This window comes from Schistocerca serialis, chromosome 5 (genome assembly GCF_023864345.2).
Source record: "Schistocerca serialis cubense isolate TAMUIC-IGC-003099 chromosome 5, iqSchSeri2.2, whole genome shotgun sequence".
Taxonomy (NCBI): domain Eukaryota; kingdom Metazoa; phylum Arthropoda; class Insecta; order Orthoptera; family Acrididae; genus Schistocerca; species Schistocerca serialis.
In genome coordinates this window covers 144394783-144409565 of record NC_064642.1, presented here as the reverse complement: position 1 = coordinate 144409565, position 14783 = coordinate 144394783, and the positions used below count along the sequence as shown (strand labels likewise).

The 14783-nt window shown below is 42.6% G+C and overlaps 1 protein-coding gene across 1 annotated transcript in view; it reads right to left on the bottom strand.

Moving 5' to 3' along the window:
* The window catches only part of LOC126481809 (protein amnionless), a 131339-nt gene extending 129530 nt beyond the window's left edge, over nt 1–1809 (bottom strand). Inside the window, exon 1 of the mRNA XM_050105764.1 lies at nt 1770–1809. Coding sequence (XP_049961721.1) covers nt 1770–1809 — 40 coding nt within the window. The remainder of the gene's footprint in view (nt 1–1769) is intronic.
* Between the last annotated feature and the right edge of the window lie 12974 nt (nt 1810–14783).

Here is a 14783-nt window from a genome sequence, read left to right as displayed (position 1 = left end):
GTGAAACACCGATACCATCAAAAATTGGTGATGCGCGAAGGTCATCAGCTTGTGACCTTTCCCTCTCGCCGTCGTCGCGCCCGTCTTCTTCACGTTCGCCGACAGTGCTGCAGAAACTAAGACCGATTTCTACCACAGCCAAAATCCCATACTGATCGAGAGTTCCTATTCCTTCACCTTCTTAGAATTTTTCAGTCTTTTGTCGAAGTCAACGTTTATTACTGGAAATAACGGCAGCAAAAAATCGAAAATCGGTTATTTCGGAAACCAATATTTTGAACGGTTTTAATAGTCAGGTTAAAACACAGACGGAAAAAAATGGTTGTTTCAGCGATAGCGGCCATCCCTACACGTCAGTCGTTGCTTATCTTCGCTGGTTTGACGAGAACAGTGTGTTCAACGAACCAAGGCCGTAGGCATAGCGACATATGTTTAAGAACATTTATTCAGTTATGTGAATCGTATAATAGGGACCACTTTCGATAACTTTTGCAAATTACTCATTTTCCCTTAAGGTTTCGTTACTTTTGGAACACGCTGTATAAAACTTCCTGGCAGATTAAAAATGTGTGCCGGAGCGAGACTCGAACTCTGGACCTTTGCCTTTCGCGGGAAAGTGCTCTACCATCTGAGCTACCCAAGCACGACTCACGCCCCTTCCTCGCAGCTTTACTTCTGACAGTACCTCGTCTCCTACTTTCCAAGCCTTACGGATGGTCTCCTGCGAACCTTGCAGAACTAGCACTCCTGAAAGAAAGGATACTGCGGAGACGTCTATGCTATAAACAAGCCGTTATATCATTTATATCGAGTGTTGATCTTAAATTAAGTTTTGTTGTTGCACTGTTAATCAGCATGACTTCATAACAGCAGGTTCCAGACGTTTTTTCACGTGCATTTGTCACATCGCATACATCGCTTGCATTTTCCATTGTGTGAACAACATATGTGTGTTTTCGGTGTGTAGTGTTGGCAACCGAAAACACACGTATGTAGGTGCAAGAGCGCCAGAAATCAGCCAGTTGGAGAATGGAAACCAACCAATACATCTACAGGACCACTCACATGAGTTAACAGCACTGAAAATCGTAAGTAACACCGAGCGATGGGCAACAAACTGCAATTACTTAGTTGCATAGACGGTATATACCTCCACAAATCTAGAGCGACTAAGGGAAAGACGAAAAACAGAAAAAAATGACCACCAGTTTTCGTAATTCTAGCTTCAAAATTGCATTAGCAGCGACATGTTTTCAAAAAACCTTTTACCCTCTGACCCGCTGAGCGGTGGAATTTAGAAACATCCCTTCTTAACGACGCCTACAGTATGAGATAAACACCCTCACCGAATATCAAGTTTCTGTCTTTAGCCGCTTGCGCTGGGCGGTGACGAGTCAGTCAGTCAACACGTTCCCTTTTACAAGTACATTTAGAGATAAATTGCCTTATCTTTTGACTGCAGTGACTCAGAAGCTTAATTTGTTTATACCGTCAAGGAACCGTAGAACTTTGTATTTGATATAAATATCTCTAGCCGCTCCTGAGAGAAAGAGGTCTCAACAGACGGACAGACAGGCAGACACACCTTCAACAAAGCAATCCAATCAGGGACCCGTTTTTACCGGCTGAGGTGCGAAACCCTAAAAACGACAGGAACATCTATCGAGTAAGATTCTGTGCACGGTTTGTCTGGACAACAGCAATGGTTTGCTGGAGATTTTTCAGTGGCTGGCGTGCAACGCTCGCTGCTGCCACCCACGCTCACTCACCGGCGGTCCCCGGCAGCGGAGCTCGCAGTGTTGTCGCCATGCCGGCTGCAGACTGCAGACTGCAGACTGGCCGCTACGGTTAGCCCCCAAACCGACTGCGCCAGATGTGGCCTGCGGTGTCCGGTGTCACACGTCACCGTACCACTCAACTCACTGCACGATTACACAGCTGCACGTCTCCCTGTTCGCCCTACACGTCTTTAATCTTCTAACCACAAAACAATACAATTATACTTATATTGATGTGGTGTCTATTCTTTCGGACACCAAGGAGAATTGCAGATGATAAACGGGTATTCGTTAGACAAATATATTATACTAGAATTGACATATGATTACATTTTCACGCAATTTAGGTGCATAGATCCTGAGAAATCAAAACCCAGAACAACTCCTCTGGCCGTAATAACGGCCTTGATACGCCTGGGCATTCAGTCAAACAGAGCTTGGATGGCGTGTACAGTTACAGCTGCCCATGCAGCTTCAACAGGATACCACAGTTCATCAAGAGTAGTGACTGGCGTATTGTTCAGCCACCACTGACCAGACGTTTTCAACTGGTGAGAGATCTGGAGAATGTGCTGGCCAGGGCAGCAGTCGAACATTTTCTATATCCAGAAAGGACCGTACAGGACCTTCAACATGCAGTCGTGCATTATCCTGCTGAAATGTAGGGTTTCGCTGGGATCGAATGAAGGGTAGAGCCACGGGTCGTAACATCTGAAATGTAACGTCCACTGTTCAAAGTGCCGTCAATGCGAACAAGAGGTGACCCAGACGTGTAACCAATGGCACCCCATTCCATCACGCCGGGTGATACGCCAGTATGTCGATGACGAATACACGCTTCCAATGTGCGTTCACCGCGACGTCGCCAAACACGGATGCGACCACCATGATGCTGTAAACAGAACCTGGATTCATCCGAAAAAATGACGTTTTGCCATTCGTGCACCCTGGTTCGTCGTTGAGTACACCATCGCAGGCGCTCCTGTCTGTGATGCAGCGTCAAGGGTAACCGCAGCCATGGTCTTCGAGCTGATAGTCCATGCTGCTGCAGACGTCGTCGAACTGCTCGTGCAGATGGTTGTTTTCTTGCAAACGTCCCCATCTGATAACTCAGGGATCGAGACGTGGCTGCACGATCCGTTACAGCCATGCGGATAAGATGCCTGTCATCTCGACCGCTAGTGATACGAGGCCGTTGGGATCCAGCACGGCGTTCCGTGTTACTCTCCTGAACCCACCGATTCCATATTCTGCTAACAGTCACTGGATCTCGACCAACGCGAGCAGCAATGTCGCGATACGATAAACCGTATATTCTAGAATATTTCTTCTTTTACTTTGCTATCTGCAGTTTGCAAGGTGCGAAGATAGGTGAACTGAATCACTGTTTCGATTTTCTCTGCATCTGCTTTAGTTTGCCGCGAGACAATTAAGAATTTTGTGTTACTGTTAATAATTTCTAGACCTATTCCATATAAGCTGTTGCACAATATTGTGGTGGATTTCTTGTTTACTTTCTCCTAAGATTACGATATTATCTGCAATTGCCAGTGTGTTCGAACTGTGCTCTTGTTTTGCTGCAAGTTGCGATGATTTTATTTTGCTGACGATCTGCTCCGCAATGAGGTTCAAGAGTGATGGCAGCAAAGCAGGTCCTTGTTTGGTTGCGGAAGTCACGTGATACATTTTGCGACAGACTGTTTTGTATTTTAACTCTAAGGTTTGAATTTTGAGTGCACATTTTTACTAGCTGTATAAATTTGATGATGTGCTACGTAATTTTCATAGTCATCCAAAGATGGTTTCAGTTAATACTATCAGATGCTTCCTTAATGTCTATGAAAAGCATGTCTATATTCGAAGCACATTCAAATTTATTTTGTAATAGGACTCGTAAAATAAAAATATTGATCACTGTCCATTTATTTCTTCTAAAACCAACATGTTCGTCATCAATTGAGAGTGTTATGTTTATAGAGGGTGTAATGCCGCATCTAATAATTTCAGTTCCAACCTGAAAGGCGTAATGTTATTGTATCATTAGTTTAATATGTCTTGTTTGCAGAATACTAAAGCAAATTATTTACGGAACAATGGAAAACTGGTGCAGCTACCTTCGGGGAAGACCAGTTTCACTTTCGGAGAACTGCAGGAACACGTGAGTCAATACTAACACTGCAAAGTATCTTAATAGGTAGATAAAGGCGGGATTATGACATTTATAGAGTTAGATAAAGAGTTTGAAAACGTTGATTGGAATACGGCTTTTGAAATTCTTAACGCAGCTGAGATAAAATACAGAGAGGGAAATGTTTTTATTACTTGAACGAAAAGCAGACTGTAGCTATAACCGTGAAATGGCACGAAAGGAAATCAGTAGCTGAGAAGAGAGTAAGACAGGATTATAGTATGTTCCTCGTGTTATTCAATCTCTACACTGAGCATGCAGTAAAGAAAAGCAAGTAGAAATTTGGAAACGGGATTAAAGTTCAGGAAAAATAACTGAAAGATCTGAGAACTCCGCCATAGCCAGTCCCAAGCCCGGTTGAAAAAGGAAGATGGGGAGGAGTAGCACCTCGTAGAAAAACCTCAACGGCAGTGAAGGCGGAGATGAAGATCATCGATACGGCGAAACTGGCGGAAGAGGCAACCTTGCTTTCTGGGATATTATAAAAACTATCGTCCAAGGTTATTTGGACAAAGGGCACGACAGTTCCACAGGTTAGTGGCGGTACCCCTACAGTGTCTGTTCCACATGTTAGTGGCGGCTGATTTATAAAACTCAGAAGTGGAACTCTGAGCTTGTTGTTGTTGTGGTCTTCAGTCCTGAGACTGGTTTGATGCAGCTCTCCATGCTACTCTATCCTGTGCAAGTTTCTTCATCTCCCAGTACTTACAGTACTTACTGCAACCTACATCCTTCTGAATCTGCTTGGTGTATTCATGTCTTGGTCTCCCTCTACGATTTTTACCCTCCACGCTGCCCTCCAATGCTAAATTTGGAATTCCTTGATGCCTCAAAACATGTCCTACCAACTGATCCCTTCTTCTAGTCAAGTTGTGCCACAAACTTCTCTTCTCCCCAATCCTATTCAATACCTCCTCATTAGTTACGTGATCTACCCACCTTATCTTCAGCATTCTTCTGTAGCACCACATTTCGAAAGCTTCTATTCTCTTCTTGTCCAAACTAGTTATCGTCCATGTTTCACTTCCATACATGGCTACACTCGATACAAATACTTTCAGAAACGACTTCCTGACACTTAAATCTATACTCGATGTTAACAAATTTCTCTTCTTCAGAAACGATTTCCTTGCCATTGCCAGTCTACATTTTATATCCTCTCTACTTCGACCATCATCAGTTATTTTACTCCCTAAATAGCAAAACTCCTTTACTACTTTCAGTGTCTCATTTCCTAATCTAATTCCCTCAGCATCACCCGATTTAATTTGACTACATTCCATTATCCTCGTTTTGCTTTTGTTGATGTTCATCTTATATCCTCCTTTCAAGACACTGTCCATTCCGTTCAACAGCTCTTCCAAGTCCTTTGCTGTCTCTGACAGAATTACAATGTCATCGGCGAACCTCAAAGTTTTTACTTCTTCTCCATGAATTTTAATACCTACTCCGAATTTTTCTATTGTTTCCTTTACTGCTTGCTCAATATACAGATTGAATAACATCGGGGAGAGGCTACAACCCTGTCTCACTCCTTTCCCAACCACTGCTTCCCTTTCATGCCCCTCGACTCTTATAACTGCCATCTGGTTTCTGTACACACTGTAAATAGCCTTTCGCTCCCTGTATTTTACCCCTGCCACCTTCAGAATTTGAAAGAGAGTATTCCAGTTAACATTGTCAAAAGCTTTCTCTAAGTCTACAAATGCTAGAAACGTAGGTTTGCCTTTTCTTAATCTTTCTTCTAAGATAAGTCGTAAGGTTAGTATTGCCTCACGTGTTCCAACATTTCTACGGAATCCAAACTGATCTTCCCCGAGGTTGGCTTCTACCAGTTTTTCCATTTGTCTGTAAAGAATTCGCATTAGTATTTTGCAGCTGTGACTTATTAAACTGATAGTTCGGTAATTTTCACATCTGTCAACACCTGCTTTCTTTGGGATTGGAATTATTATATTCTTCTTGAAGTCTGAGGGTATTTCGCCTGTCTCATACATCTTGCTCACCAGATGGTAGAGTTCTGTCATGACTGGCTCTCCCAAGGCCATCAGTAGTTCTAATGGGATGTTGTCTACTCCCGGGGCCTTGTTTCGACTCAGGTCTTTCAGTGCTCTGTCAAACTCTTCACGCAGTATCTTATCTCCCATTTCGTCTTCATCTACATCCTCTTCCATTTCCATAATATTGTCCTCAAGTACATCGCCCTTGTATAAACCCTCTATATACTCCTTCCACCTTTCTGCCTTCCCTTCTTTGCTTAGAACTGGGTTGCCATCTGAGCTCTTGATATTCATACAAGTGGTTCTCTTCTCTCCAAAGGTCTCTTTAATTTTCCTGTAGGCAGTATCTATCTTACCCCTAGTGAGACAAGCCTCTACAACCTTACATTTGTCCTCTTGCCATCCCTGCTTAGCCATTTTGCACTTCCTGTCGATCTCATTTTTGAGACGTTTGTATTCCTTTTTGCCTGCTTCATTTACTGCATTTTTATATTTTCTCCTTTCATCAATTAAATTCAATATTTCTTCTGTTACCCAAGGATTTCTATTAGCCCTCGTCTTTTTACCTACTTTATCGTCTGCTGCCTTCACTACTTCATCCCTCAGAGCTACCCATTCTTCCTCTACCGTATTTCTTTCCCCCATTCCTGTCAATTGTTCCCTTATGCTCTCCCTGAAACTCTGTACAACCACTGGTTCTTTCAGTTTATCCAGGTCCCATCTCCTTAAATTCCCACCTTTTTGCTGTTTCTTCAGTTTCAATCTGCAGTTCATAACCAATAGATTGTGGTCAGAATCCACATCTCCCCCTGGAAATGTCTTACAATTTAAAACCTGGTTCCTAAATCTCTGTCTTACCATTATATAATCTATCTGATACCTTTTAGTATCTCCAGGATTCTTCCAGGTATATAACCTTCTTTTATGATTCTTGAACCAAGTGTTATTTATGATTAAGTTATGCTCTGTGCAAAATTCTACAAGGCGGCTTCCTCTTTCATTTCTTCCCCCCAATCCATATTCACCTACTATGTTTCCTTCTCTCCCTTGTCCTACTGACGAATTCCAGTCACCCATGACTATTAAATTTTCGTCTCCCTTCACTACCTGAATAATTTCTTTTATCTCGTCATACATTTCATCTATTTCTTCATCATCTGCAGAGCTAGTTGGCATATAAACTTGTACTACTGTAGTAGGCATGGGCTTTGTGTCTATCTTGGCCACAATAATGCGTTCACTATGCTGTTTGTAGTAGCTTACCCGCACTCCTATTTTTTTTATTCATTATTAAACCTACTCCTGCATTACCCCTATTTGATTTTGTATTTATAACCCTGTATTCACCAGACCAAAAGTCTTGTTCCTCCTGCCACCGAACTTCACTAATTCCCACTATATCTAACTTTAACCTATCCATTTCCCTTTTTAAATTTTATAACCTACCTGCCCGATTAAGGGATCTGACATTCCACGCTCCGATCCGTAGAACGCCAGTTTTCTTTCTCCTGATAATGACGTCCTCTTGAGTAGTCCCCGGCCGAAGATCCGAATGGGGGACTATTTTACCTCCGGAATATTTTACCCAAGAGGACGCCATCATCATTTAATCATACAGTAAAGCTGCATGTCCTCGGGAAAAAATACGGCTGTAGTTTCCCCTTGCTTTCAGCCGTTCGCAGTACCAGCACAGCAAGGCCGTTTTGGTTGATGTTACAAGGCCAGATCAGTCAATCATCCAGACTGTTGCCCCTGCAACTACTGAAAAGGCTGCTGCCCCTCTTCAGGAACCACATGTTTGTCTGGCCTCTCAACAGATACCCCTCCGTTGTGGTTGCACCTACGGTACGGCCATCTGTATCGCTGAGGCACGCAAGCCTCCCCACCAACGGCAAGGTCCATGGTTCATGGGGGAGACGCTGAGCTTAATCAGACTGAAATCTCAATTTCAGTCACAAACCCAGTCCAAATAAATCAACATGGATACAGCACCTTCAAAGACAAATTACCCCAGTGGGTCAAATCCCACGGTTGAAAACCCGCAAGTGGTCTATTCGGATTCTGGGAAGACCACAGAAATGTGCATGGAGGTAAATCGGAGTGCCTCAAAACCCCTTAATAACAAAATCAAATCAAAATTGAGAATTTGGCTAATGACATTTGATGTAAATTCTCTCTTAAAAATGGGAAAACTAAAAAACACCCTGGACAAATCCAGAGAACGTAAAATCAAAATTATCACATTTCAGGAATCACGATATACAGATGAAAATCCTTTTGATTCAGAAGGATACAGGATATACAAGGAAAAACCTGGAAAACAAACCATGGCAAATTGTCCACAATTTGGAACTGGATTTATAGTAGATAAATCAATACTTGATTCTGTAACCACTTTCAAATCTTACTCGGGTCGGCTCTCCACGATGACAATAAAATCAGCTAATAAAATATACACTCTAATCAACGGACATGCACCAACTAACATCACTAACAAAAACAAAGTAGAAGAAGTAGAAGAATTCTGGAACCAATTAGATAATATTCTCCAAAAAATTCCAAATAACCCTGTCAAAATCCCTATGGGCGATTTCAATGCACAAATTGGTAAAGAAAAGTAATATCGATATTGGGTAGGTAAATGGTCAGGACATACACAGACCAATAGCAATGGCATGCGACTCATCGAAATCTGCAAAAACAACGACCTATTTTTCAAATCGACATTTTTCAAGAAAAGAGCCTGGAAAACCAAAACTTAGATGTCATCTAATCCATTACTGGGTGGATATCAGTTGGATCATGTAAAGATCTCCCGCATTAATGCAGTAGAAATCATGAAACTTATAAAGTCCTTAACGGGCCAGACCTAGATTCCCACCATTACCCTACAAAATTCTCCCTAGATGTCATTCCAGAAAAAAGAAAATTCACTAAGAAATCTCCACACCGTAAATATGATGTACAAAATGCACAATTTGCAAAAGAAACACAAAATTTAAAACCACAAAATTGGCAACAGCTGCAAGCAGGACTTTTAAAAGCAGCTAAAACTGTAGCACCGCAAACAAGAACACGTAAACACCTATGGTGGAGAGATGAGTGTCACCAACTAATAAATGTCAGACAACAGGCATGGAAAAACTAGTTGTGCAACAAAAATCAAAAGACCCTGGAAGATCTCAAAGATGCCAGGAAAACAGTCACAAAAACAATACAAACAGTCTGTAAACAACACGAAGACAAAAAATTGCAAGACATAGAAGATGATTTCAAGAAAAACAACTCCAGAAATTTCTATAGAATATTCAAACAAAAATTAACAAAGTACTCTCCCCCATCACCCTAATTCAGAAATGATCATGGAGAAATTGGCCATACCAACGCCGAAAACTGTGAAATTCTCGCAAAATACGTTTCTAAATTACTGAATTGTGGAAAGCCTGCAGAAAAATTTGAGTTACGTCATACACAACGAAACCCAGACTCAAAACCACCAAGTTTAAAGGAGATTAAAGAGATAATTCAGTCACTGAAAAATAACAAAGCATCAAGAGAAGACCAAATCACCGCAGAATTATGGAAAAATGTAGGAGAAAATCAAGACACTGAAAGTAGTGGATGAGTTGTGTTGTTTGGGCAACAAGGTAGCTGACGCTGGCCGCAGTGCACTGGACACATGTTATGCTTGTCGGGTTAGCAGCCGGATCCAAAATTCAAATTGAAATGATATTCTGCTACGGCCGCAGGTTCGAATCTTGCCTTGGGCATGGATGTGTGTGATTTCCTTAGGTTAGTTAGGTTTAAATAGTTCTGAGTTCTAGGGGACTGATGACCTCAGATGTTAAGTTAAGTCCCATAGTGCTCAGAGCCATCTGAACCATTTTTGAAATGATGTTTCGGCGCTTCAAGCGACCGCCGCCTTCAGCTGAAGACGCCAAAGCCCCTGCACGTGTCTGAGGAAGCACACGGCGGGTGCGCCAGAAACCTCAGAGCCGCCCCTTAGCAGGGACCACATGCAGCGTCGTCGGTAGCGAATGTTGGCAGAAGTGACACACCAAAAACAAGAAAACTGCCACTAAGTCTGTTGGCGACCACATCACAAACGTTGTGACAGGATACGCGTTAAAAGGGGTTCCACGCCTTTCTTAATGCAAACCCTTCGTCTGAGTTGAAAATCTAATCTCTGTCCTCTCCCTAAGGACACCGTCCCAATACCGGGACGTGTCAGCAGCTGCCTATGATTCCTTATACTTCATCCAGTGCTCGGCGACGTCCTGTGAGGCGACGATGTCCCACGCATGCACCATGTGCCCCACAAGCTGTCTGGCCTATGTAAACTTTGCCACAGGAACACGGCATTTCATACACGTCTGGATTCCTTAGTTCCAAATTATCATTAATAGAGCTAAGGAGGCTTCTAGTTTTGGACGAGTGACTGAACAAAGTCTTCACGTTAATTCTTTTTAAAATTCTCCCGGTTTTGGAAACACGTTCCTAGTATAAGAAAGGAATGCAACTGTTTTACATCCATCTTCCTGTACTTCCTGCGATGGTTAAACTTCCAAGGCGAGGCAAACCTACCAATCGGAAGAGCCATTCTGTTTGAAAACAGACTTCAGATGTTAAATTTCTTTTGGCAAGCGGTCAACGTTAGTAATGGCCTGTACTTTTCGTGACAGAGCCCTATGGACATTACTGCATTTACGCGGCAGTTGACAGCTCGTTGCATGCAAACGCCGGTCAGTGCGTGCGGGTTTACAGTAGAAACTGTGACCTGTAGTCCCATCACGCCTTTTATAAACAGCACATCGAAGGAAAGGAGTTTTCCATCACTTTCAACTCCTGTTTATCATGAGACGACGAGCACAGATCAGTATCCGACGGCTGTGCTACATCGAATACATCCTGAAAATAAAGAACTTTCAGAGTCAATGACGGCGTGCGTTTTTCTTTTTTTTTTCCTTAATTGAGACAACTTACAGTTATATCCAGACTGTATGCAACTTGCCTTGTTGTCTCCTGGTGACTTTCCTGTGGAAGATGTAGGTCTTCTGTTCTATGGGATCAGTATTAATCCAAGTGCTGCTAGACTAGTTTTGGATTTGCTGTAATTCAACAAACCAAACTTAGAATAACTGTTTTTTGGTTTAATAACGCTTATACTTTTTATGTAAACGCTCTGAATGTTTTAAGATGCAGATATGGGTACTATAATTTGAGAAAAGCAATGTTTTTTCCTTTCTTTTCCATCACGAATGACGAGTTTATACCCTCGATAGAAGTCAATAATATTGCCTTAGCTGGTTACCGGAGAACTTTAATTCACTTCCTCCTGGAATTAAGTTCACAATGGATCACGTGAATTAAAGTATTCCAGAAAAAAATTAAGAGCATCCGCTCCATGTGCCTAGACTATGAAGGCGTCACCCACATACCTCTAAAAACAGGTGTCGAGGCTACTATCCTCAGCATCCATACTCAGAATCTTCCATAAATAAGTTTACAAGCATGGGAGATAGCCACTCAGATGGTTAGATTGGACACCCAACGATTAGCTAAAAAGTACGTCAAATCCAGCAAGTGACAGCAGAGCTTCATCACTTCCAGATTCAATTTTTCGTTAACTAAAATCAATGACTGTTCAATTAGAATGTGCATAATCAGAGGATCTGATAGATTCAGGCCTAATGACTTCAGTCGCCGTATAAGCTCCACAGGGTTACAAATGTGGTGATCACATTTTCCAACGAAAGGCCGAAGAACTCCCGCTAAATACTTCAGCGAGTTATGGGTGGATGCATCTAGGCTATTGACGAACTGACAGTGTGACATATTGGTGCCCCTTCTTTGTGGAGTTTTCGGCACAACACACAATGTCGATGGAACAGCCACACGCGATGAATTTTCTTCAGCACATTTTCAGGCAACAACAACGACGACGACAAGAACAACAACAACAACAACAAAAACAATAACAACAATCTGTTTTACAAAAGCGAGACGGTCTTACGTTTTATCCTATCAGTGGGGTCTCTCTGTAATTTTCCATAAGGTGGGCCATAGATAAAGAATTCATTCTGAGCTTGTCTATTATATAGCAAAATGAAAGAATTAAATTAGTAGAGCAAATAGTCACAGTGGCTGATCGCTGGAATAAAAATGGATGAGCCAACCACTCTGCAACGCACTAAAATCTCCAGCCTTAAAGCGTTGCTGTGCGCAAATGCATATAGCTACGAACTGCGTCTAAATGGTGACTGATAGCAGATAGTTGCAGCAATGGCTACTAGAAGTGTATTTGCATGATGTCCAGTTACTGAGTGAAAGCCATTTGATAAACCATCTATGTCTAAATTTCATCCTCACATATCCGAATAGCAGCTCTAAGTTAGCATTATTAATGAAATTATTCATGAATTAATTATGCAATAATAATAACACTGCTCGTTATTTAAATCTGTTGCCACAAAGGACAAATATGATGGCAGGAGCGGGTGCTGTTGAGAAAGATGCACAAGCTGATGTGACCATGTATGTCGTAAAAGGTTTGTTATTTGCTTTTTTGTGTCTCTTGCGATGTTGTGAGAGTTGCAGTTTTTATGCTTATTTAAACGTCGGGTATAGTACGTAGACTTGAAAGGTCGGTGGGTGGCCAATGTTAAAAGACGTGCGTGGTTTGAGGAATATTACTCACACTTTTAGAGTGATGAATTTAAATAGTGTTTAAAAATTACGTATTTGTGAAGCGCTAGAGAGAATTCTTGGGCTACAAAGCTGTATAAGTAGCGGGAAACCAGCGCGCGTCGTCAGCCGGGCACTCTGGGTCAGTCTTGGTGGTCATTCTTACGGGGGCAGCCAGCAGTAGTCAGTCTGTGAGCCGCATATGTGATGGGCTAAAGCCGCGATAATAGTAGTTAATAAAAACATCATAGTAACACAGATCACCCGGTTGTGCTCTGACCACATCGCCAGAGCAGAAATAACAGACGGACAGGATATTTGGCTTTTGTCGTCCATATACGCTCAGTACTCGTATGATATAGAACCTTTCCTAGACAAAATAAAAGACATTGCACGACACTCAGAAAGAAAAGGGCAGCTCATTCTAACCGATATCAGCACAAAATACCCATTGTGGAACTGAGATAGAATTGACGCCAGAGGACAGCTAGTGCTTGACGCGGTAAATGAATGCAACCTCTCCAAACTGAATAGAAAGGGACAGCCACCTACCCACCGCGGAGAGATCTTTCTCTAGGGAATGCAAAATCTCTTCCACTAGTCAACACATGGAGGGTATTAGATAGAGCTACACACAGCGAGCACAACGTAGTCGTCATAACCACCGACAGATATGTAAATACACATAAGACAGACCATGGACACAGGCATTTACTAGTAGGAAGGGGCGACTGGAAAAAAGTTCGAGTTATTGTTGAGGCGTCGTCACTACATATTGTTCAAGGCAGTATAGATTACAAAACTCATGTACTGACATAAGTCCTACAAAGAGCACAGGAAGCAACTATACCACAGGAAAAAATGGGCGGGGACAGAAACAACTGTGGTCGACAGAACTGGCAAAATTAAGGAAGGATTCACGGGACCAAAGAAAGTACTACCAACAGGCAAAGACAGTTCCTGAAAGACAGATAAGCCTCGACATGTACAGTGACGCCAAACAGAAATACCAAAAACAACTAGAGACAAAAAGGCAAGATTACTGGACCAATTTCGTCAAAAGCCAGCTACAGACCGACATCTGGGGACAACCATTCAAGATAGAAATAGAACGACTTAAGACACCGACACTTCTGCCAACACTAAAACAAGCTGACGGCACAATGACCAGAGGATAGAGAAGCATAGCAGACTATCTCCTGAACAGGCTCCTCCCAGATGACGACCCCACACAAGACGAATGCTGACCTAAGAGAGAGGACGAGGCAACCATACATCAGTGACAGTGTAACCATAACAAGAAGAAGTCGCGACGGCAATCAGCAGGCTTAAAAGCAAAAAAGCACACAGCCCACACAAAATAATTTCAGAAACATTAAAACAAACAGTAACATAAATCACATCTTCTCTTATTAACATATTCAGCATGGCAGAATTCCAAACCTCTGGAGAAATGCTAATGTAGTAACAATCAGGATATCCCAAGACAAAGAGCCAACAGATCCCAAAGTGCACCGATCTATCTGCCTCTTAAAAAACATTCGCCAAGGTACAGGAAAGGCTCCTGTGTGACCGCTTACAATCGCGCAGAGGCCTCCTCGGCCTAACGCCCCATTTATTAGGCTTCACGAAAGGAAGATCAATAGAAGATGCCGTCAACCAAGCACTGACAGTAACTAATAGCATCAGCGACAAATACGTGGCCGCCATAATAACTGACACAGCCGGGGCTTTTGACAACCTGTGGTGGCCGTCCCTCTTCGCAAGGTTAAGGGAAATGAGGCTATCAGCTTCCCTCTACAATAGCCTCCTCGACTACAGCAGAGGCAGAGTGGCGGAGTGGAGGGCTGGTACATGCAAGGTTGTCAAGAGAATAGCAAAGGTATGTCCACAGGGCTCGATCCGCGGACCAGTGTTTTGGGTTATCGCAATCGAGCCCTTGCTGAACACCCTGGACGGTGACGACAGGGTAAGAGGTGTTGTGGCGTACGCAGATGGCCTGCTCGTAGTGGTGTCAGCCAACTCGAGAGCAGCATTAGAGACAAAAGTAAACAAAATACACTAAAAATAGCAGCCAATAAAACCGTACATTTACTGCTCGGATGAACACTACAGAGGAACCCAATTATAAAA